The sequence below is a fragment of the Haliotis rubra genome, unplaced genomic scaffold (genome assembly GCF_003918875.1).
Source record: "Haliotis rubra isolate DU_JTF1 unplaced genomic scaffold, ASM391887v1 Scf29, whole genome shotgun sequence".
Taxonomy (NCBI): Eukaryota; Metazoa; Mollusca; class Gastropoda; order Lepetellida; family Haliotidae; genus Haliotis; species Haliotis rubra.
The window spans coordinates 1,358,474-1,378,789 of record NW_025766957.1 but is presented as its reverse complement, the minus strand read 5'-3'; the positions used below and the strand labels follow the sequence as shown (position 1 = coordinate 1,378,789).

General features: G+C 37.7%; 1 protein-coding gene across 3 annotated transcripts; it reads right to left on the bottom strand.

Annotated features, from left to right (window-relative positions):
* Window positions 1–1,371: 1,371 nt before the first annotated feature.
* On the bottom strand, window positions 1,372–20,187 carry LOC124281793 (lipopolysaccharide-induced tumor necrosis factor-alpha factor homolog). Of its 3 annotated transcripts, none has more exons than XM_046717781.1 (4): window positions 20,080–20,187; window positions 12,134–12,334; window positions 10,037–10,202; window positions 1,372–6,399 (listed from the first exon to the last, which is right to left on the bottom strand). In XM_046717781.1, the coding sequence occupies exons 2-4, from the start codon at window positions 12,315–12,317 to the stop codon at window positions 6,288–6,290; spliced, it is 462 nt and encodes a 153-aa protein (XP_046573737.1). In that variant the 5' UTR covers window positions 12,318–12,334; window positions 20,080–20,187; the 3' UTR covers window positions 1,372–6,287. The 3 variants fall into 3 exon arrangements, with proteins under 3 accessions (XP_046573737.1, XP_046573736.1, XP_046573738.1); XM_046717780.1 differs by having other exon boundaries at window positions 10,037–10,205; window positions 20,080–20,186; XM_046717782.1 differs by lacking the exon at window positions 1,372–6,399 and adding an exon at window positions 7,314–8,361 and having other exon boundaries at window positions 10,037–10,205.
* Between the last annotated feature and the right edge of the window lie 129 nt (window positions 20,188–20,316).

The window sequence follows — 20,316 nt, the reverse complement described above, 5'->3', positions numbered from 1 at the left end:
TATCAACAGCAGGGGCATCGATCTACGCAATTGCGATAGGATGATATGTGTCAACCAAGTCAGTGAGTCTGACCACCCGATTCTGTTAGTCGCCTCTTACGACAAGCATGGGTTGCTGACCCATTCCAACTCTGATCGTCACGGGTTGAAAACAGAAAGACTTCACACATTGTGGGGATTTTGAACTTAGGTCTTTGACGAGAGACGATGGAACACTTTATCCACCAGGCTACCCTGATGCCACACTGAACAATATAAATGCCAATCGTTGCGTCTACTGCAATAAAGAAATTGTCAATCCACAAAACTTGTTCCTCTTCAACAAGTACATCCTATGACTAGAGACCACACAATAAATTATTCTGTACACAAAGAACTTAGTTTAGCACCCCCTGACATATCTCATAATTGAATGAGCCCCGGTCTCAAACTCTTTGGAGCATATCTGGGACATGGTTGGTCGCTGGAAAGGGATCCTCCTGTACAGAACCTGTCCCAGTTGGAAACTGCTTTACACGATAAATAGGTAGACTGCCCCTTCAGAGGATCAGGAGGCTGACAGGGGTTATGAGGAGGAGAGTGCTGGCTGTCATACAGTCACATGGAGGTTACAACCATGGAGGTCGAATCGTGTAAGACACGCAAAATGACATTTTGAATGTTCGCATTCACCAATTAATTCAACACTAAATATTCCAGGGCCATACTTGTACAGACATGGTTTTCCATGAAAATCACTGGGTTCTTTTTTTAAAATGAGCAATTGTCATCATAGCATCAACATATATTCCAATCATTTTGTCGTTTTGTATTAGTCAAAAGATCATACGGGTCAGAAAAACTCTAATGTTTTTCCATTGTGGTCACCACGAGAAATTTTATGTAGGTGTTGATAACCTATCATTTTAAAAACATAAACAGGGGTGCTTAAGTAAGTTCTTTGTGTATATACATGGGTACAATGTGTGAAGCCCATTTCTGGTGTCCCCCGCCGTGATGTTGCTGGAATATTGCTAAAAGCGGCATAAAACCAAACTCAGTCAGTCAGTCAGTCAGTCTTTGTGTATATTATATGGTCTCTGTTATGACACAGCCGGAACATCCGACATCTGCTCCAGGAAGACATTCTATCCACTATGTCGCGGAGAGGTTGCCTAATAGTACAATGTGTCTACAAATCAACATCCATATCTGTGACCGCCTCCATGGTGTAGTGTTTAGAGCGTCCGCCCGGAGAGCCTCGCCATATATCTGTATTGAGCTGAAGACACCATATTCTATCCTGCGAAAAGCTACTGAAGGGTATGCTGTAAACTTTGCCATTTTGGGCCTGTCCAGGATAAGGGTGGCTAAAAATAACACCAGTACAGGTTGAAGGTAAATGGTTTAATTTAATTACAAGAATAAAAGTGTTTGTGAGCCAAGCTAAACCATTGTCATATGGTACATTTGTTAGAAAAACAGATCTTATTATGTCAGAAAAGCAGAAACCATCATAGCTATCACAGTTAAAGATAAATCAATTGTTGCAAAACAATTAAAGTCATATATAAGCCTAGCTAACATAAACTGTGTCAGCGAAAGCAAGACATAGCAGGAATATCTTTGAAGAATTAGCATCGGTCTGAAAACATCACAACACAAACAGAAAATCATGAACTAACATGTAAAGCTTCAAAACAAGCAGGGACATTTTGTTTTCATTCAAGAGAAATCACAATTCATCATCACATAGAATGCATCTTACTGAGAGCCAGGATTTTCTTTTACATCAGTAAAACATGATAAATCATGGCTACAATTGTCAAGTTTATTTGTTTATTCAAAAGAAAACAAGATCCAATATGTTATCTTTCACAAGATTATGTTTTCTGGGAAGACTTCGAGATCCTCAGTATGATGGCATAAATCTTCACCATCTAACACATTAACATCACAAACGGTCTGAAATACTTCACAGGCCTGTAGACACTAAGTGCGCTAATCACCTATGAATACAGATACATGTTCTGCAGCTATCTTTACCCAAAGAAGCACAAGGAGACAGGTGAATTCCGACACAACATCACGGATCAAGGTTTCAGTAAGACACAAATGAATCGTACAAAGCTTGATTTCATTACTTGACTAAATACAGACATGCATCATTACTACCCATCTAAAACCATCCATCAGTGATGGTTGAATATTGAGTATACAAAACCACAAAGTATTGCTCATGGTCCATCAAACAAAACCGATTTTAACAAGCATAATTACAGTCTCTCCAACCTCGAAACTTCAGGTACTGGTGTGGATGACAAGAGCTTCCATGGTCTGCAGTGACTTCAGTCTCACAGGTAACATATGTAGACAAATGCTGTTCATAATACTATATTTAGGAACAGGATTCAAATAGGAAGGACAAAACATATCATTTTCAGTTGAGATGATTAGAACAATATTACGATTACCCTGTTTAAATCATCAAACATCTTGAATTATCAGAAATTACAAAATGTAATCACAAAACTGCATGCCTGAAGCCTGTTACAATGACAGATGCTTTCAATGACATCTGTAATTGACATTTGGGGACAAGCACATAACCTCTGTACAGTTTTAAACCCAATGACCAGAAGTATAACAGCCCTGCAAAACCAACAGCCGGTGTGTCAGGAAAGCGAAGCAAAAATATCTTCTGGTTGCACCGTTATCATTAGTTATTACACGCCCGCGGAAGATACTGCAGTGGAATACTTTTATGGCAATATTACACCAGTGTAATACCACTAGACATATGACGCCATAATGGTTTACAGTAATGACGTCACAATGCTAATACCTCTGTCACAATGGTATTAGACCATGTTTGACTCGTGGAAAGCTGAGAGTCATCAAACTGTAGGCAGTTTCTATCAATTTATGTTGGAGAGTAATAAACAATACTAAACTCGCTTCTGTGAAATACCATTCTTACTAAACTTGTGAAAGACTTGTTACACTTAGTATCGAACTCACTTTTGCTCCAAATCATTGACTCGTTTAATAAAAATGGAATTACATGGGAGGTCGTTTAGTATCCTCTGTTTATCATACTTACGCATACAGAGCAAGCATTAAATTCATTTCAAAATGATATAAGACAAAGGACTATAGTAGACAATGTAGATGTCTTGTAAACATGTTTCATGCAAAATACTGGAAACTATGTAATATACAGAATACTTTCTTGGTGCAGCTAGAGACTACAGCGTCATGCAGGAATACTGTTATTCCCTGCTTGTACAAGTAGACTACGTTTACACATCAACTTAGGTAGGATTTCTTTTCTGGATTTCTCTTCCTGAACTGAATAGATGAAATATCACCACTAGACTTTGAATAATGCATTAAACCAATGTTGCATTTTTGTGCCAATATTTATGATGAAAGTCATTCTTCACAAAGGAAGATACTTGTATTTAAAAAACTGATTATACCACCGTTGCCTAATATGTCTCTGAAATGACTTAAATAGTAATCACAGCTTGAATGACCAAATTAGAAAAACAACATTGCCAAAGTGGATAAAATCATTCATCATTTCCATAAGAAAAACAACCACTTGTCTGAGCATATAATGTTTCTTTTGCAAACTCATGTTTTCACTCTTTCATGAGTTAAACTTTCATCTGCATCAACATGAATAAATCTAAATGATTTTCACAGGTAAACAGTGAAAACTGTCTCAAAGACTCCAGCCATGTTAACTTAATGTACATGAAAAAAGTTCAGAATTCCATAAAACAAAGAATTTGAAATAACATACAAATTGCACATACTTTAGGGCAATGTAAGGCACGTTATTGTGGAATTCCATAGCATCAACACAAGCAAAATGTTTTTATTTCCACTACAAAATATACATACAATAAACAATGAAAGACCCCTGTACCTCCTAGAGCACCTACAAAAATAACATGAAAATCATAAATGTGGTAAAAGTCTCACTCCAATTTCTGGCAACTATACCATTCAATAGTTGCTAAAGACTGAAGTAAGCACATTTAGTCCTTGTTGTCCTCAGCAAGCAGTGAGTATTACAGTACATTTCTTGGAAGGTCCCCAATATTGCACTTATTTTTGTTTTTTACACTTCAAAGAATAGTGAAATTGGGTGGACAAAATAGAATGAAAAGCATGCCACCCTTCTACTCCACTCTAACACAGGAATGTGTGTCAGTCAACATGTCTCCATCTTCAAGAACAAAAAACGTATTGCCTGCAACCATTGCACATTACCACTAGTCTGTTAGTCAATTGTAGTTATCTTGCAATAGTCCCAGGGATTTATCTAGGCCTGTTTAGACACCAATATTCAGAACAAAGTCTGTAGAAAAATATCAACAAAATACTAGCGGGAATCAAAAAGCCCCATCAATGTGAATCCATTTACAACCAATATATCACCCTGACTTGAAATCAATGTCTAAAGGGCCAAAAGATAGGAATTTAACATCATATTAAAATACAATGTAAAAAGGCCTCTTTAAACATAAAAAGATATTTTGCACAAAATGACATCTTTTACCAGCAGCTTTACCAAAAGCATTTATTTTGGAATACTAGATAAATCCCTGCATCCATATGTTACAACCAGACTTTTCTGAAAATACCTTGTAAAGGTATATTCGAGCAAGATAACGATAGATTTCCAGCACAAACAGATAAAATATCTCAAACAGACACTGGAGGATTAAGCCACAAATGTTCTACATCATAAATCAACTTCAGTTTCAGTTTCAACTTTGGTAAAATGAACATATGAAAGATGTCCAGGGCTGCAATGTTTCACCTTTGGTCAATTCAGGAGATGGCAAGATACCATGCATGACAATATGAAAACTCAAAGTCATGTTAAAGATTGATCTTTCATTATCTCACGGTATGATTAGAAACCATACAAGAGCAAAACAAGTTAATTTGAGTCATCAAAATTAAAGCTTAAGAATGAACTGATGAGACTTCCATAGAATGTCAAAAACGTTTTATACATTATTTATGTTCCTGATATTAAACATTCTCCAATCATTGGATGAACCATTACTGCCCTGAAGATAACCCATTACCATATCAAATATGAACAGTGTTTGAGTATATACATATACAACCTCTCTATAATGTCATACTTTGTCAGGTTCTTGAGCTTCATAACCATGGTTTTGTAATTCACTTCTGAGTGAGTGAGTGAGTATGATTTTATGCCACTTTTAGCAATTCCAGCAATATCATGGCGGGGGACACCAGAAATGGGTTTAACACATTGTACCCTATGGGGAATCGAACCCAGGTCTTTGGCGTGATGAATGAACACTTTAACCGCTAGGCTACCCCACCGCCCTCTATTCACTTTTGAGGGATGCCAATCGAAATTGAAATTGTGGTAACAGCAAGGTTTGTTTCACATCATAAACTGACTGGTTATGAAAGAACCTAGTATAGCATCACAAAAAGGTTACCTTTACATGCAGGTATGATGAGAGAACATACATCACAGGCCACTTGCTTCAGGATACCGATCACATCAAAGTTCATAATCAAACAAAACAATTACATTGAATAATATGATGAAATGCTTTTTCTCAGGATTGACCATCTAGAAATGACTGTAACCTTAAAATTTCCTCCCATCTGTGGTGTAGCAGTTAACTGATGCATTATCACAATATTTAGTTACAGATACAATAGAAAGTCTCATCAGTGGCTGAGTGGGTTAAGTACTAACGTGTCCCTTGTCAAGAGAGTTTAATCCAAATAAAACATGTTACATCAGACCAGACTCAAAGGGCAGTTGTCATTTTAAGTATTTCAGCCCTTGTATCTTCTATTGTAAAAATACATAGGCCAGTCATTCAGCTCCAATAGCCCTTAGTACAAATATGAACATACCTAGGCCATACTAGCAGCCCTTATACCTTGCAGTATGAATTTGCCCAGACCATTCCTGTAGCTTCTATACCTTTTAATATGTAATTCCCTAGGCCATCCCCGTAGCTCCTATACCTCTTAGTATGAAATTCCCTAGGCCATTCCTGAACCTCCTATTGCCTCTAAATATGAAATTCCGGGACCATTCCTGCAGCTCTTATACCTCTTAGTATGAAATTCCCTAGGCCATTCCTGCAGCTCCTATACCCCCTAGTATGAAAACACTTATGTCAGTATGTCTTGAACACACCCTGGCTTCATGAATTCCCCTATCCACTGTATTGCAACTGTTGTATTATGATAAGCATCAGTTCCCTGTTTGGTCATGTGTTGGTCTCTCAGTCAAGGCGTTTACACACCCCCACCAAGCGATTACAGTTAGGACAGGTGTGGTGAACATCTTGCAGATCGTTGATACAGAAGGGAATAAGGCAGCACCCCAGCCAGCACCTGCAAAGTTAACACCAACTTAATAACTGCCAACCAAAACATTGTGCAAAAAAACCAACCAAAAGCCCTGGTGCAGAGTATGGCAGAGTTTTTCAAAGTAAGGCTCCACAGTATCTTTTGACCAGTTATCTTTGGCAGGTAAAAACATAAAATAAATATATATTCCATGTTGTCCAGTTCAATATATTTTTAATTTGGCTTAAAATTGCTTGCTTCCTTTGGTTAAGCAGGACAAATTGGCTCGTGCTGCAAAAAACTTCTTCGATGTATTTTACAGTAAATGTAAATTCCAAGGAACAAAATTAAAAAAACTTTTCAACAGTGTTCAAAGAAGAATCCCAAATTCCAAAGGACCTTTTTTCTGCAGACTCTAAATTCAAAGGCACATAATAAACATTTATTGCCTTTTCAAGATTTTCAAGGCCCTGCAAAACGCTGAAACTATATTTACCTATTTTCCAATTTTTGGTTTATAGGTATTTCAACCAATTATGAAAACAGAAGAATGAAAACACTGTTATGAGCAGTATTATCATGATTATGAATAAAGTGTGGCCTTACTTTGATATTCAACGTAACATGCTTAGCTGAATATGTCAAAATGATTGGTCTCAGACAAACATCTCCAAAGACATCCCCCATTCCCAGTGGTCTCTGAATATATTCAGTATCTAATTACACATGACAAGTTAGTAAGTGATAAAATACTTGAAACTACTGTCCATGCTAAAAGAGCAGCCTTTGGTCACTGACTCATGAAAACAACTATAATACTTGTCTTAACCGTGAGTGAGCGAGTGAGTGAGTTTAGTTTACGCCACTTTTAACAATATTCCAGCAATATCACAGTGGGGGACACCAGAAATGGGCTTTACACATTGTACCCATGTGGGGAATCGAACCCATGTCTTCACATGACAAGTAAACGCTTTAACCACTAGGCTTCCCCACTACTCTACTTGTCTCAAACGCCCCCCAAAACACAACAATATACATAAATCTAAATGAAGTATATCAAGTGCTTGGGTAGTTATCCTTATAGAGAAGTAGTTGTGTGAAAACAAAGAGAAATAGAGCAATGATGCTGAGCGCTTGCATCGACCATGATCAACAGTTCACGAAATCATAACCATGTGATATTTAAGATTTTGATTAAAAATTAAATATATATTTCAGAACATTTTCAATGTTGTTCTGAGTCAATGACCAAGAATTTACTGACCCATCCTAAACCCATAATACTGAAGTAAATATATAACATATGCAACATATATTTATTGCACCCTCATTCACATGCATATTTCATACACCTCCACCACGTTCCCCATGAAACACCAACATGCTCAGCTCAAGACAATGATAGTATGACCACTTCAATAAGACTGCATCACTAAAATGAATACTAACATGGCTAAGCAGTTCACATTTCAAAATGACGGTCAAGATGTTCTTGTCAAAACCTTAGCATCATAAATTCATGATAAATACACCATTGTCAATCATGCAGCACAACAAATTTACAGTCTATACAGGTGATTTCTGTGAAGCACCTGAAGGTATACTGGAATAGACATGATCGAGCTAATTACCTGGGCTATGTTATAACATGGTATATTTTATGAATGCTTCTATAATCTTTACATACTCCTGCAGAGTATCTTAAGATGCAAATATATTCAGGAAATAAGTATTAACATTTGTAACAGCTGAATAAATGATAGACGTCACAAGATACAACAATATTTCTAAATAATAGAATATATAGGTGATTCATGTAAATTAGTCGATCGTGTATCATAACTGGAACCAGAAGGCTAGGATTTAGATATGGATGTCCTCCATTGTGTACAGGGCTACGAGGCCCTATAGAACGTCCCAAGATGAACGAAACACAGGGGACAGTAGTGGGCGACATTCTGACACTCTCCAATACAGAAAGGGAGCGGAACACACGGCCAGCAGCTGCAAGAACATGCAGTTACAGTGGTTACAGCAGTGAATGAGTGAGTTTAGTTTTTGACCGCACTCAGCAATATTCCAGCTATATGGTGGCAGTCTGTGAATAAACGAGTCTTGACCAGACAATCCAGTGATCAACAGCATAAGCATCAATCTACTCATATTGGGAACCGATGATGTGTCAACCAAGTCAGCGAGCCTGACCACCTGATCCCGTAAGTCGCCTCTAACAACAAGCATGGGTTACTGAAGATCAATTCTAACCCGATTCTTGTATTGTCAACTTAAGTTATCTGTTTAATAACTGAGTTAACATCATTTTGTTATTAAAAAATTCTAACCCCTCCTTCTACTAGGTTGAAAATTTAATCATTTAATCCTTAAATTTACATTACAAATAAAAGAATGGTCATTAAGCTTGAACTGTGTGTCTGTATTGTTTATTTGTGCAGAAGTGCATTCTTTTTAACAGGATTATATCATCTATGAAAAAGTTTATGCGCTTCATATACTTGTTCAACTGTTTTGTTCTTTTGAGCCTCTGGCCACGGCAAAACACCTCATATATAGAAGGAACACTTCTGATATGAATATAAATAACTGGCATTGTGAACATATTAACATGATACTGTACCGTACACATATTTGGCATCAGACTGACCAAATAACTTCATGACAAATGTAAAAACTTTGAGCTATATCATTTTCGCATTTATCTTGATTTGACTTCGCAAAGCAGATTTGCTTGCAATTTGTTTGCTTGAGTCAGCGATTATCGACAGGCTCGGGAAACTATTCGATATTCATGAAAACTGGAACATCAAATCAAACTTCAGAAAGTACCGGTATGTTTGTTATTGATATGTTTGTTAAATCAAAATATAAACAACTAATGCAGTTTTCTTACTCGTAAAACTGCAAAATAAATATCATACTCGCATGCATGTCTCAACTAACTTGATCGTAGTATTAATCAGTGCCTGTTTCGTTAGCACAATGGTGGTGATATTTATGATTACAATCAATTATTGTTTACTGAGCTCCAGTTATTGATCTGCATATTGTGAGCAATAATTAGCTCAAGGGTTGACCTAAACAAATTCACCCCACCATGGCATGTACAGCCCTATAGTTTGATTGGTTTGCCAGCAGAATCAAGCTTACATCAACTTTGTTGATCTCCACAGCAACAAAGAGGCTTCTTAGGGGATAACTGTACTGTGTTTGACGAATTGGGGACGTATACCGGTGGTTATATAGCCGCAAATTTAGTTATATCGGCGACGCGTAAGCTATCAGACACGGTAGATGAGAGATTAAGGGACAGATTTAAGCTATCAGGCACGGTAGACAACAGATTTAGGGACAGATTTAAGGTACCGTACATGGTAGATGACAGATTTAGGGACAGATTTAAGCTATCAGACATGGTAGATGGCAGATTTAGGGAGAGATTTCAGCTATCAGGCATGGTAGATGACAGCTGTAATATGACTTTGAAGAAGTTATAAATGATATACTTATAAGATTGAGGTCAGAAAACAAGGTAGATAAGGTGGTACTTGTGACGTGTAGTCAAGATTTCAGACACTACCAACTGACGAGTGCCCTTCATCAGTAGCAGTATCATTAGGACTATAGGGAGACTCATTGTGATCCTACTTCCTGTGCTACCTACCCAAACAAACAGATGAGTCCTGCCGCCAGCCAGGTGAGTCCGCCGGCCTGGTAGTCCGTGTTGGTCATGACATGGGCCATGCAGTGAGGGCACTGCAGCTGCTGGGAGTGGGGCCCAAATTGTGTCGTCACCAATATGACTGAAGGTGGAGTTGTTTGATATCCACCTGCTTGTAAAAGAGATGCAACATAAGCTCTCTCTGAGTGTGAGTGAGTGAGTGAGTGAGTGAGTGAGTGAGTGAGTGAGTGAGTGAGTGAGTGAGTGAGTGAGTGAGTGAGTGAGTGAGTGAGTGAGTGAGTGAGTGAGTGAGTGAGTGAGTGAGTGAGTGAGTGAGTGAGTGAGTGAGTGAGTGATCAATGTCAAGTCCTTGATTCATCATTTGGTGTTAGGCAGATACCATGGTTACATGAACACCAAATTTGTCAAACATCTGCAGATATGTCAAGCTTTGTGTTGAAAACTAAAATCATGCATTGACATGATGAAGAAGGTGCCATTACACTGGCAGACGATGTCTGTTTACCACTGCATTTGAGCTTATACAGGTCAACAGACAATTTCTTTCAAACATTATCTTTAATCTGACACTTCAGAAAAAATACACAATCATGACTAAGGACCATTGTACTGATCATTCTGCTGATTGTGTTGACAACCTGACACTTTCGTATAATGCATCCAGATTATATAGATATATAGGCAAGGGACTGTTAAGTTGTTAACAATGGTTAAAATATTCAGTCGTAGATTTCCATTGTCTCACTACTAGTGGTGTAACGATTCATCAATAGTATCGATGTTTGCATCGTCAACTACGCGATACGAGTGCATCGATACAAAACACGTTTAGGCAATATATTAGGATATTTATATCGCGAGGGTCCATGATACATCGATGTATCGCCACAAGAGAAGATATATCCCGATACAACTTAAATATTACTTAAAGTTGTAGGGAGTATTGCATAAGTAATAGGAAGGGAGTCTCTTTGAAATTTTTCTGAATTTTAAAAACAAACTGAACCTAAAAGGAATTTGTTTGTGTCTGCCATCTTTGTTACATGAACAAAGGAGTTAGTGTATCAGTGAAAGAATGTGAACAATCTCTGTGAACCATTTATTAACAACTATGAACGATGTCTTAGCTTTGTTAAGAAAGAGAAGATAAAATTTAGAAAGCATACTTATGAGTTTTTTGCAGTGATTCTGGTATAAATTACTGTATAAATTGCCTGTGCAAGCATTGGTGCAGAAACACAACTTTCCAAGGGAAACCTAGAGCAAGGTGTACTGAATATGTTTGATTGTACTTTCTTAAACATTAAATGCTGAAACTTTATTACATGAACAGCCTTTTAAGTGTGTGTGAATGTAACACATGTTCTGCTGAATAACAAATAAAGATTCAGTCATTTTATCTATCATATATGTCCTGTTTTTAGGATTGTAAAGTATCGGGATAAGTATCGTATCGCCATCACTGTATCGTGATGATAATCGTCTCGCAGGTTCCTTGCCAATACTTTCATGATATATCGTCTCGCCTCATTAAACTTGTATCGGGATATATCGTCTCGCCACTTAGGCCACGATACACAGCTCTACTCACTACTAGGGCTGGGACGATTCACCGATACATCGCGATACATTTAAGTTTGATACAGCTATTGTATCGTCGACTGGTGTATCGATACAAAATGATACACGACTTTTTTTTCAAAACAGTATTATCTTAAACATGATAAAGTACATATTTAGAGAAAAATATGCAAGTATGATACAGTTACTTGCTTATTTATTACAATAGTGTTATTGTTATACACAAATACCTTGAAATATATCATCTTAAATCTTAATACTGTGTCATTCTTTCAAAGTGTATACGTATAGTATCGCAGGTAAAATATCGCGATATGTATCGTATCGTGACATACTGTATCGTCCCAGCCCTACTTACTACTAATTCATGCAATGACCAAATACTTTTGAAGGTCTTCAGTTTAAGACACTGGTTGACAACGCCCTTTATAATCATGATAATATTTGGTATATTTTCTTTACAAACTCAGAATTTGATAACAACATGACACTGCTTACCTTGTCCTGCGTATCCTCCTTGAGGTGGGTATCCACCCTGGTATGTCGCTGGGTATTCCCCCTTAGGAGGTTCATATTTGGGGGGTGGTTCATTGGGGACAGTGGCCCCTGCATTCTCTTGTGGCTGGGTGTACGGGGGTGGAGCATTAGGCAGGATTGGATCTCGGTCTTCTGGCCTTGACATTGGGATGGTCAATTAGACTGAAAATAAAAAAGTATTGTTAGTACTTACGTAATTCAAAGTACAAATGTTCAAACTAGTAATCAGATGCCAGACAGTCATTCAGTGTTTATTATCAAAGGCATTGATGGACTGAGGCTATATGAAGTTATAGACTATAGGAAGAAAATATTTGATGTATACATAAGCAGTCTAGTGATTGACATCATGAGCATCATCTGAGTCACTGAGGTGAGGTGAAATTGGGTTTAACGTCGTGCTTGAGAATATTTCGCTCATATGACGACGTGCATGCGTGTGTATGTATATGTACGGCTGCTTGTACTAGCCCAGACTTAAGCTGGTTTTATAGTGCTAGCCCACTGAGATACCATGCCGCAGTGAAGCATGAATACCCCACTTAGACACATTATACTGACTCCGAGCCGACCAGTCCTTGTTGTACCCATTAATGCCGAGCGCCAGGCAGGGACCAACAAGTACCATATTTCAACGTCTTTTGGTATGACGCGGTCGGGGATCGAACCCACGACCTTCCGCTCTCTCCGGGCGGATGCTCTAACCACTACACCACAGAGGCGGTCCCTGAGTCACTGAGCCCATGTTCTGTCATTATAGGTTCTAACCTTGAATTCCATTGCTTCATAACATGTCATTCAAATTTTGTAATCAAATATGCCAGTATGTTCAACCATATTTTTAATATCAAAATAAAATATCGCCACCATCTTCACAGATCCCTCACATAGAGCAATATGCATGGATGTGTGTGTGGCTGTCTGTCTTTGTCCATGTTTTATAATGTTAGGGCACTTAAAAACCATGTCACAGTTTAACATGTACACCAAAATTCTTCCAACTGCCTAATCAAAACAGAGAATGAACGAGTACTTGATATAATCAGATATCTGCTTTCTAAACAATTCAACTTCATCTCTCCACCTCTTTGATTCAGAAATTTTCATCAAAGCAAATGATTAAATGCTTCATCCATATCAAAACATTATATGGTGTTCACTGGTCGTGAGGGGAACATGGGTTGATGTACCCTCGATGTTTGTTTATGTTTCCTGAGCCCGAAGGGACCAGTGAACAACATATTTATCTTACCGAACACCTTAATGTCAACTGTTTGAAGCACGGGTATTGGATCATAATAAGGAGTACCGGAGTTAGGCAACAGCCCAAACACTACTAACACAAAGTACCAAACGAATTCCCACAGTTCAGCATTTCCATAGGGTAACATAGAAAATGTTACTCGCGTGTAAGAGGGGTACATTGATTGTCTCAGCCAATCAGAAAACAACATTTATGTGTGCAGTATAATGCTCTTTGCGATAAACAGGTTGTTGTCCATATAGTGGAATGCTTTTTTAGTGCAAAAGTACACAGTACATATATACCACCATACAAGCCGTCTTGCTCAGAAACAACAGTATCTTAAATTTTCCCCCAAAATAAAGCAGCATGGACTTTTTGTTTCAATATTCCTGTCTGAATGCTTTGCTAGTATCAAGAATTTTGAAACCTCAGTTTAGAAGCCTCAAACTTACTACCTGTACAGAAAGTCCACCTGGCGTCACCTATGAAGAATGTCATCAGATCTCTATGCAGAGAGGTGTTGAATCAGAATACATTATCAAGACAACTTTTCAGCCCTTCATGGCCTTAACATCTCATAGCCTGTATTATTAGGAACAAAACATGCAGAATTGAGACTGAACATGTCAAGCTGTGTCGTTTCAGTCTCTTCCATCAAGATCATAGTCATCCTGATACATTACAAGTACACAACAGTGGAAACATTTCAGTATGAAAGCTGTTACAGCCGCGCATATAATCAATATACTCATTATCAGAACTTTTTGTGCCTTACCATATTTATACTTGTGACATTTATGTAGCAAAATTGGAACTTTTAATTCTGCATGATCAATATCGCCTCTGTAATAATGCCAGATATGAACTGAATACTGGCCAAGCAATAACAAAAGGACATTAAAACAACTTGTTAAACACTAAACGCTTACTGGTGTAGCTAGCTTCAAAACACTGCTAGCATGCGCCATGGTACATAAATTGCCTATATCCTGATATGTTGTTTATATTGTGGGGATGGTCTTTCTCCTAAGGCGTAATATCAATTAAGCATCTGGGGTCTGCCTGTATCTGGTGTCGGTTGGTTGTCTGGTTGGTTTGTTGTTTAACGCCGCACTCAGCAATATTCCAGCTATATGGCGACGGTCTGTATATGATCAAGTCTGGACCAGACAATGCACTGATCAACAGCAGGAGCATCGATCTGCGTAATGGGCCAGATACGATGACATGTGTCAACCAAGTCAGCGAGTCTGACCACCCGATCCCGTTAGTCACCTCTTACAACAAGCATAGGTTACTGAAGATCAATTCTAACCCGGAGTTTACAGGTTTGTTGATATGAAAATAGTGTCAATAATATTGTGCATAAATGTTTGTGATAGAATAAAGTTTTAATTTACTCAATCAATACACAAAGTTGCTTTTTATTCATGGGCTGTTTCTAAATTATGTTCAAGATGCTGTTTTGTTAGTAATCCATGTATAAATATTTCACCACTCACTAGCGGTTTGAAATATACTAGTATTCATTTCTTCAGGACATTCTTTGGCAATTTTGCTGAAAGTTACTTCTACGTTATTTATTGATAATCAATCGATATTTAGTTAATAATTATCGATCTAATTAATCTATACCAATAGCCACCCCTAAATACAGCGCAGCATCAACAACAATAATAATAATGTAATAATAATAAATTTAATTATATTGTGCATTAATCCATGCACATTGCATGCTCAAAGCGCTGACATATTACCCCTGGTCAACCAGTACAGAACACTCCCTGTGGAGAATACAACCGGTCGCCTGTCAGGCGCTCAAGGTTCAAATTCAGACTACCATCGTATCATACCAGGTACCCAGTTTACTGCTGGGTGGACAGAGGCAATTTTGAACAAACTCACTTGCCTAAGGTGAGACCACATGTATCACATGTGCTTCGTTGTGGGGTAGGACTGAAGTCCTAGAAACTCTCAGGAACTAGTCGCCTCTTACAACAAGCATGGGTTACTGAAGATCAATTCTAACCCAGATCTTCATGGGTTGGAGGAAAAGTCTACGGTATTTTAAGACCTATGACTACTATATTTACAAAATGTGAAGGCTCAGTTCCGATTGAGCCATTTGTGACATTCAACAAATGAAAAGCGAATTTGGATGCATAAGTCAGAAAAGGTCAATTACGAATAATAACTTGAACAGCTGGAAGTGTGCAAAAAACATATTTTTGAGACAGTTAATATGCCCAATAATTAGATGAAGTAAATCATCTACATGAGTACGCCCGATGTCTGAGTATAACTATTAAGCACCAACCAACAAATTATTTTAAGAATCCTGCGAGGCTGCTGCCTCGGCCAAACACCGATGATAACAATGCTAGACTGATCACAAGCTGTCATCGCCATGATTACAAACACAGCATAAAAACATTCACAATAATGGAAATGCATTTTCAACATGGTGCCTATCCTTAGTATTTGTGGCAAAATCAATAGCCAACACCATCAACATGATCAGATCATGATGAGCATGACGCAGCTGAAGAGTGAATTGGATGCAACAAGACCTTGTCCCAGCACAGCATTCAGTATGTTCAGAATGGACCTGGTACAAACCAATACATGGATGGATGTATTGTGAGCTCCAAATGCAAACATTCAGCTTGTAATTGTATATATGATTCACCTAGGAATATATCATCTGCTTAATAACTATAAACCGTTAGAAAATAGCGTTTAATAAGATCACATGGATGGGTTTATTATTAGCATCATATTTGAATAGGGGTGCCACTAGCACTGTGAAATGTGTCCTCTATGGTGGACAATCTAATTTAGACAAGACACGACACTCTGTCTCAATGGATCATATATAAGGATTAAACTGATAACAGTCTCTGTATGAAATAAGCCAAAAACCCAGCCAGACATCAGGGCTGGCAACTTCAAAATGGTACCAGCCCAAAATGGATTTAACCAGACCAGGCACCAAGATATGGTGAATTTACTCATATGTATGGAACATCTAAAAAATTACCAGACCACTGGGCAGGCAAGCTGTAAATTCAGACCATCCGTCAGAAATCTGGCCTGTCTCAGGTGGTCGGACAGGCCTTATTTCATACACTGGTAAAATATAACTTTATCTTATACACGGGCATGTTCCTAGATACAGTACTTTCTACATGTCCAAAGGAAGCTTAAAAAAAGCTTGTACAGGTGGTACAAGTTATATGTGTCACAAAAGGTTTCAGACTACAAATTTGAATATGGCACTTAGCATCTTTTACATTAGATTTAGTGATATTAGGACTATTATCAGCTGAACTTACTGGTCAAACTAACATTAGCTACACTAGACTAGTGACAAAAGTCATATATGACATGTGTGCTTAAGCTCAGTTTTGTTTTTTTCAGGTATTTTGACTAGGATAGTATGGTATGACCACTATACCATGGATATAACACAATTTTCAAACAATACTTTCTCTGTTTCAGTGAATTGGTTACGAAATATGTAGAAATAACTAGTTTCAGTTCCCTTTTTCTTATCTGACCTAAAATCTGCACTGAAATTCATTCGCAAATGATTTTCCCCTTTGATGTTGTTCCACAAAGCTGCCGAAATAAAGAAATAATTTTTCTCTGAAGTGACTTACCCAGTATCCATGACTACAAGACAGTGGTGACTGGCCATGCTGAAGGACATTTACTTTGATGTGTAGATAGAGAATACTACACGAGGTCTCATAACATAAGAATTATACGAAACGAGTGTCCTTCCTATGGTATCAGACCGAGCAAAAGCGAGGTCAGAAACCATAGGAAGGTTACGAGTTTTGTATAATTTGTATGTTATGAGACCGAGTGTGGTATTTTATTTATTACCCACGTCTTACATGCTTTAAAGTGAAAAAATAGTGTATTTTTGTTATTTTTATGGTTTCAAACCGAAATAGGTTTCATAAAGAGGTTGCGGAAGAATGTTGTTCTGTAGTACACTTTTTGCATGACGTCACACTGTAATGACGTCACTACGCCTTGCTCGTCTGACCCATTGGTAACCGATGTCACGATGCATGTACAGCCTCCTACATTAAATTACTCCGTAGCACCCTGTTTCTTAGTTTGCAGTTGCTTCACTCGGCTAACATCACTGGTGGAAACTTTGCGTTTATGTTTTTCGGCGCATATACTGTCTCAGTTCGACTCACAATTAAACGGCGATACACAATGTTTACATTCCCACAATGCATATAAGTTGAAGAATGAATGAATTCACGTGTTTGTTATGAATGAACAAATAGTTCCATCACCACGTGACCTAACTGAGAGGTCATCAGTTATCCCATCAAATCGTTACAATCTCAGGTCAAGTCGTTATGACACAGGTCAACGCGATACGACACTTGTGTGACGTAGGAGATTAGTAAGCAACTACCCATACGTTGACCACATGGGTAATAAAAAAATGATCATCTGGTACAAATACTGTCAAACACTTTTGCTCTCAATATATTGCAAACTGTACCACATGGTATATCCACACCTTATCACGTGACAACATATAGTATGGATTTACAACTTCTTTAATATTTACATCACGACATTTCTGGGCTACTTCTTGCCCCTTCATCAGGTGAATGACAGAATATGATTACGAGCATTTGTGTTGCCAAGCTCGGCCATAGTGTATTGTAGTTGTAACAATATACTTGTATAAATCTCAAGTGCAGCATCTGTACTTGAAAAATAGTGGGTGAGTGGTTTTAAGCTGCTTTTAGCAATATTCTAGCAATATCACAGCAGGGGACACTAGGAATGGGCGTATCTTAAGAGAAGAAGTGTAAAAGGAAGCATGACAAGTCAACATGACATCAGCAATGACAGTGTGAGGTCATCACATGGATTGTGCTTGAGACACATGACATGGCATGTATGACATTTTCAGGATTTTAGCAACTTTAGGTCATGTGGATCGGACATTCTTCCATAGCATTAAAAAAACTGAGAATCATGTAAAAAATATGTCAACTCCCCTTTTATTAAATTAGTAGGTCTACTTCAATAATGCAGTTGGCCTATAACATCATGATTACCGGTATTAGTATTATGTTTGTTGTAACATGTGCTCCATGATCACTTTATTCAGTGATACTATACATAAATCTATAAATGACCAAGATATTTTATGGATTTATGCTTCTTTATTCTTTCCCACACAAATACATATATATATCTATCTATATAGTCAGATAGTAGAACAGATTCATGACAGTAAGAAGATAACACTCATCATCTGTAATCTAGATCATTTTTTACCTGTTCACATTGTAATTGGTATAGTAACATATGAATACAGTAACTTTTTAAAAGTTCGTAGGAGCAAACTACCAGTTCTTAATTATTGTACATTTGAAATTACCATACTTCCACAACAGATTTAGATATGGTGATTAGTTTGATTCATCAGCTTTTCGAAAACATTAAACAATTTATGTCAGCTGATTGTAAGGATAAGCATGACTGATCTGTGAGTATCCACCGAACATGATCAGACTGGTAAAAACGAAAAAATGTCAACAGTGCAGTTTTACAGATGAGGCTAATTTGTTCACATAGCCAACTCTGGATCTCACTCCAGAGATCTCAAGTGCCCCATAAAGTTAGGGTATGTTACATCCATCTTTATCCCCTCTCTAATCGAACACTCCTTCACAACACCACTTGTAGATGAAATACTAGTACCCCATATATCCTAAGGGTTAGTTTTAGGGTATTGTATGGGTTAACTAACTCTTTTATTTTATACATCCAGGACAATTTTGTGCTGAAAGTTTGTTAAATGACCATTGAAACTCGGGTGAAAATGAAATGTGCACCCCTCCTTTTCTCAACAGTGTGCAAAAAACAACAACCCCCCACTCCCCCCCACTCCTTTCTCAAATAGCTGTATCCGCCCCTGAACAGTCAGGTGGTGATGACTTGATAATTGTGGCAATTAATCATTTGTGACACCGCCCATGGCAGGGTGTTGCCAATTAGATTAATTATTAGATAAGCTCAGTTTCAAGGTGGCAAAGTGAGTTTGATCCTCCACACTGCACTGAGTGAACCCTGAAAAATGTGCCCAGTAAAATGAACACTCTAGATCTCAAGCATAAACATTTCTTGAAATTAAAATGAGAATCAAACCTGAAGCCTATCACTTAAACATGTTGAAGATGCCGAACTCCTCATCCTATAAAGCGACAGCTATCGTTTGCTTATCTACACAAGAAATATTGCAGAGTGCGGCGTAAAGCTAAACTCACTCACTCACTCACAACACAAGAAAACACCGATCATCAGAGACTGACCATGGTTCAAACTCATCTGAAACTGTCTAGGCCTACATAATACATACGTCGCATGAAAAGCAAAACATATACACATCCCTAATTACCAGAGAGGCAACAGACCCACTTTCACTGACTCAGCATCACAAAATCACCACATCAGCAGCAGAGAGAGATAGCGGCATTGATCGTGTTGATCTGATGGTCACTGACATTTGAACAAACGTTCAAATTAAACACAAATCCTGTACAATCTATTTGTTCTTGTCTTTTTCATAAAACGAAAGAAATCTTTTATCCAAAACAAAGAAGAAAGTTACCTGAGAAATGTGTACTTCTTGATATCAACAAGTGTCAAAATGTGACAACATCCGCCGACTTACTCAATAATACGGTCAAATGATAGTTCTAAAACATCATGTGTTGTTTCAGATGCTAAAACGTTCTTTGACACAATATATATCTAATTATATCTAAACCATTACATATTTCTATCATAAAGGCCAAATTTGGGTATATATTGATGATTACATTAGTCGGTCGATATATTCCTACAC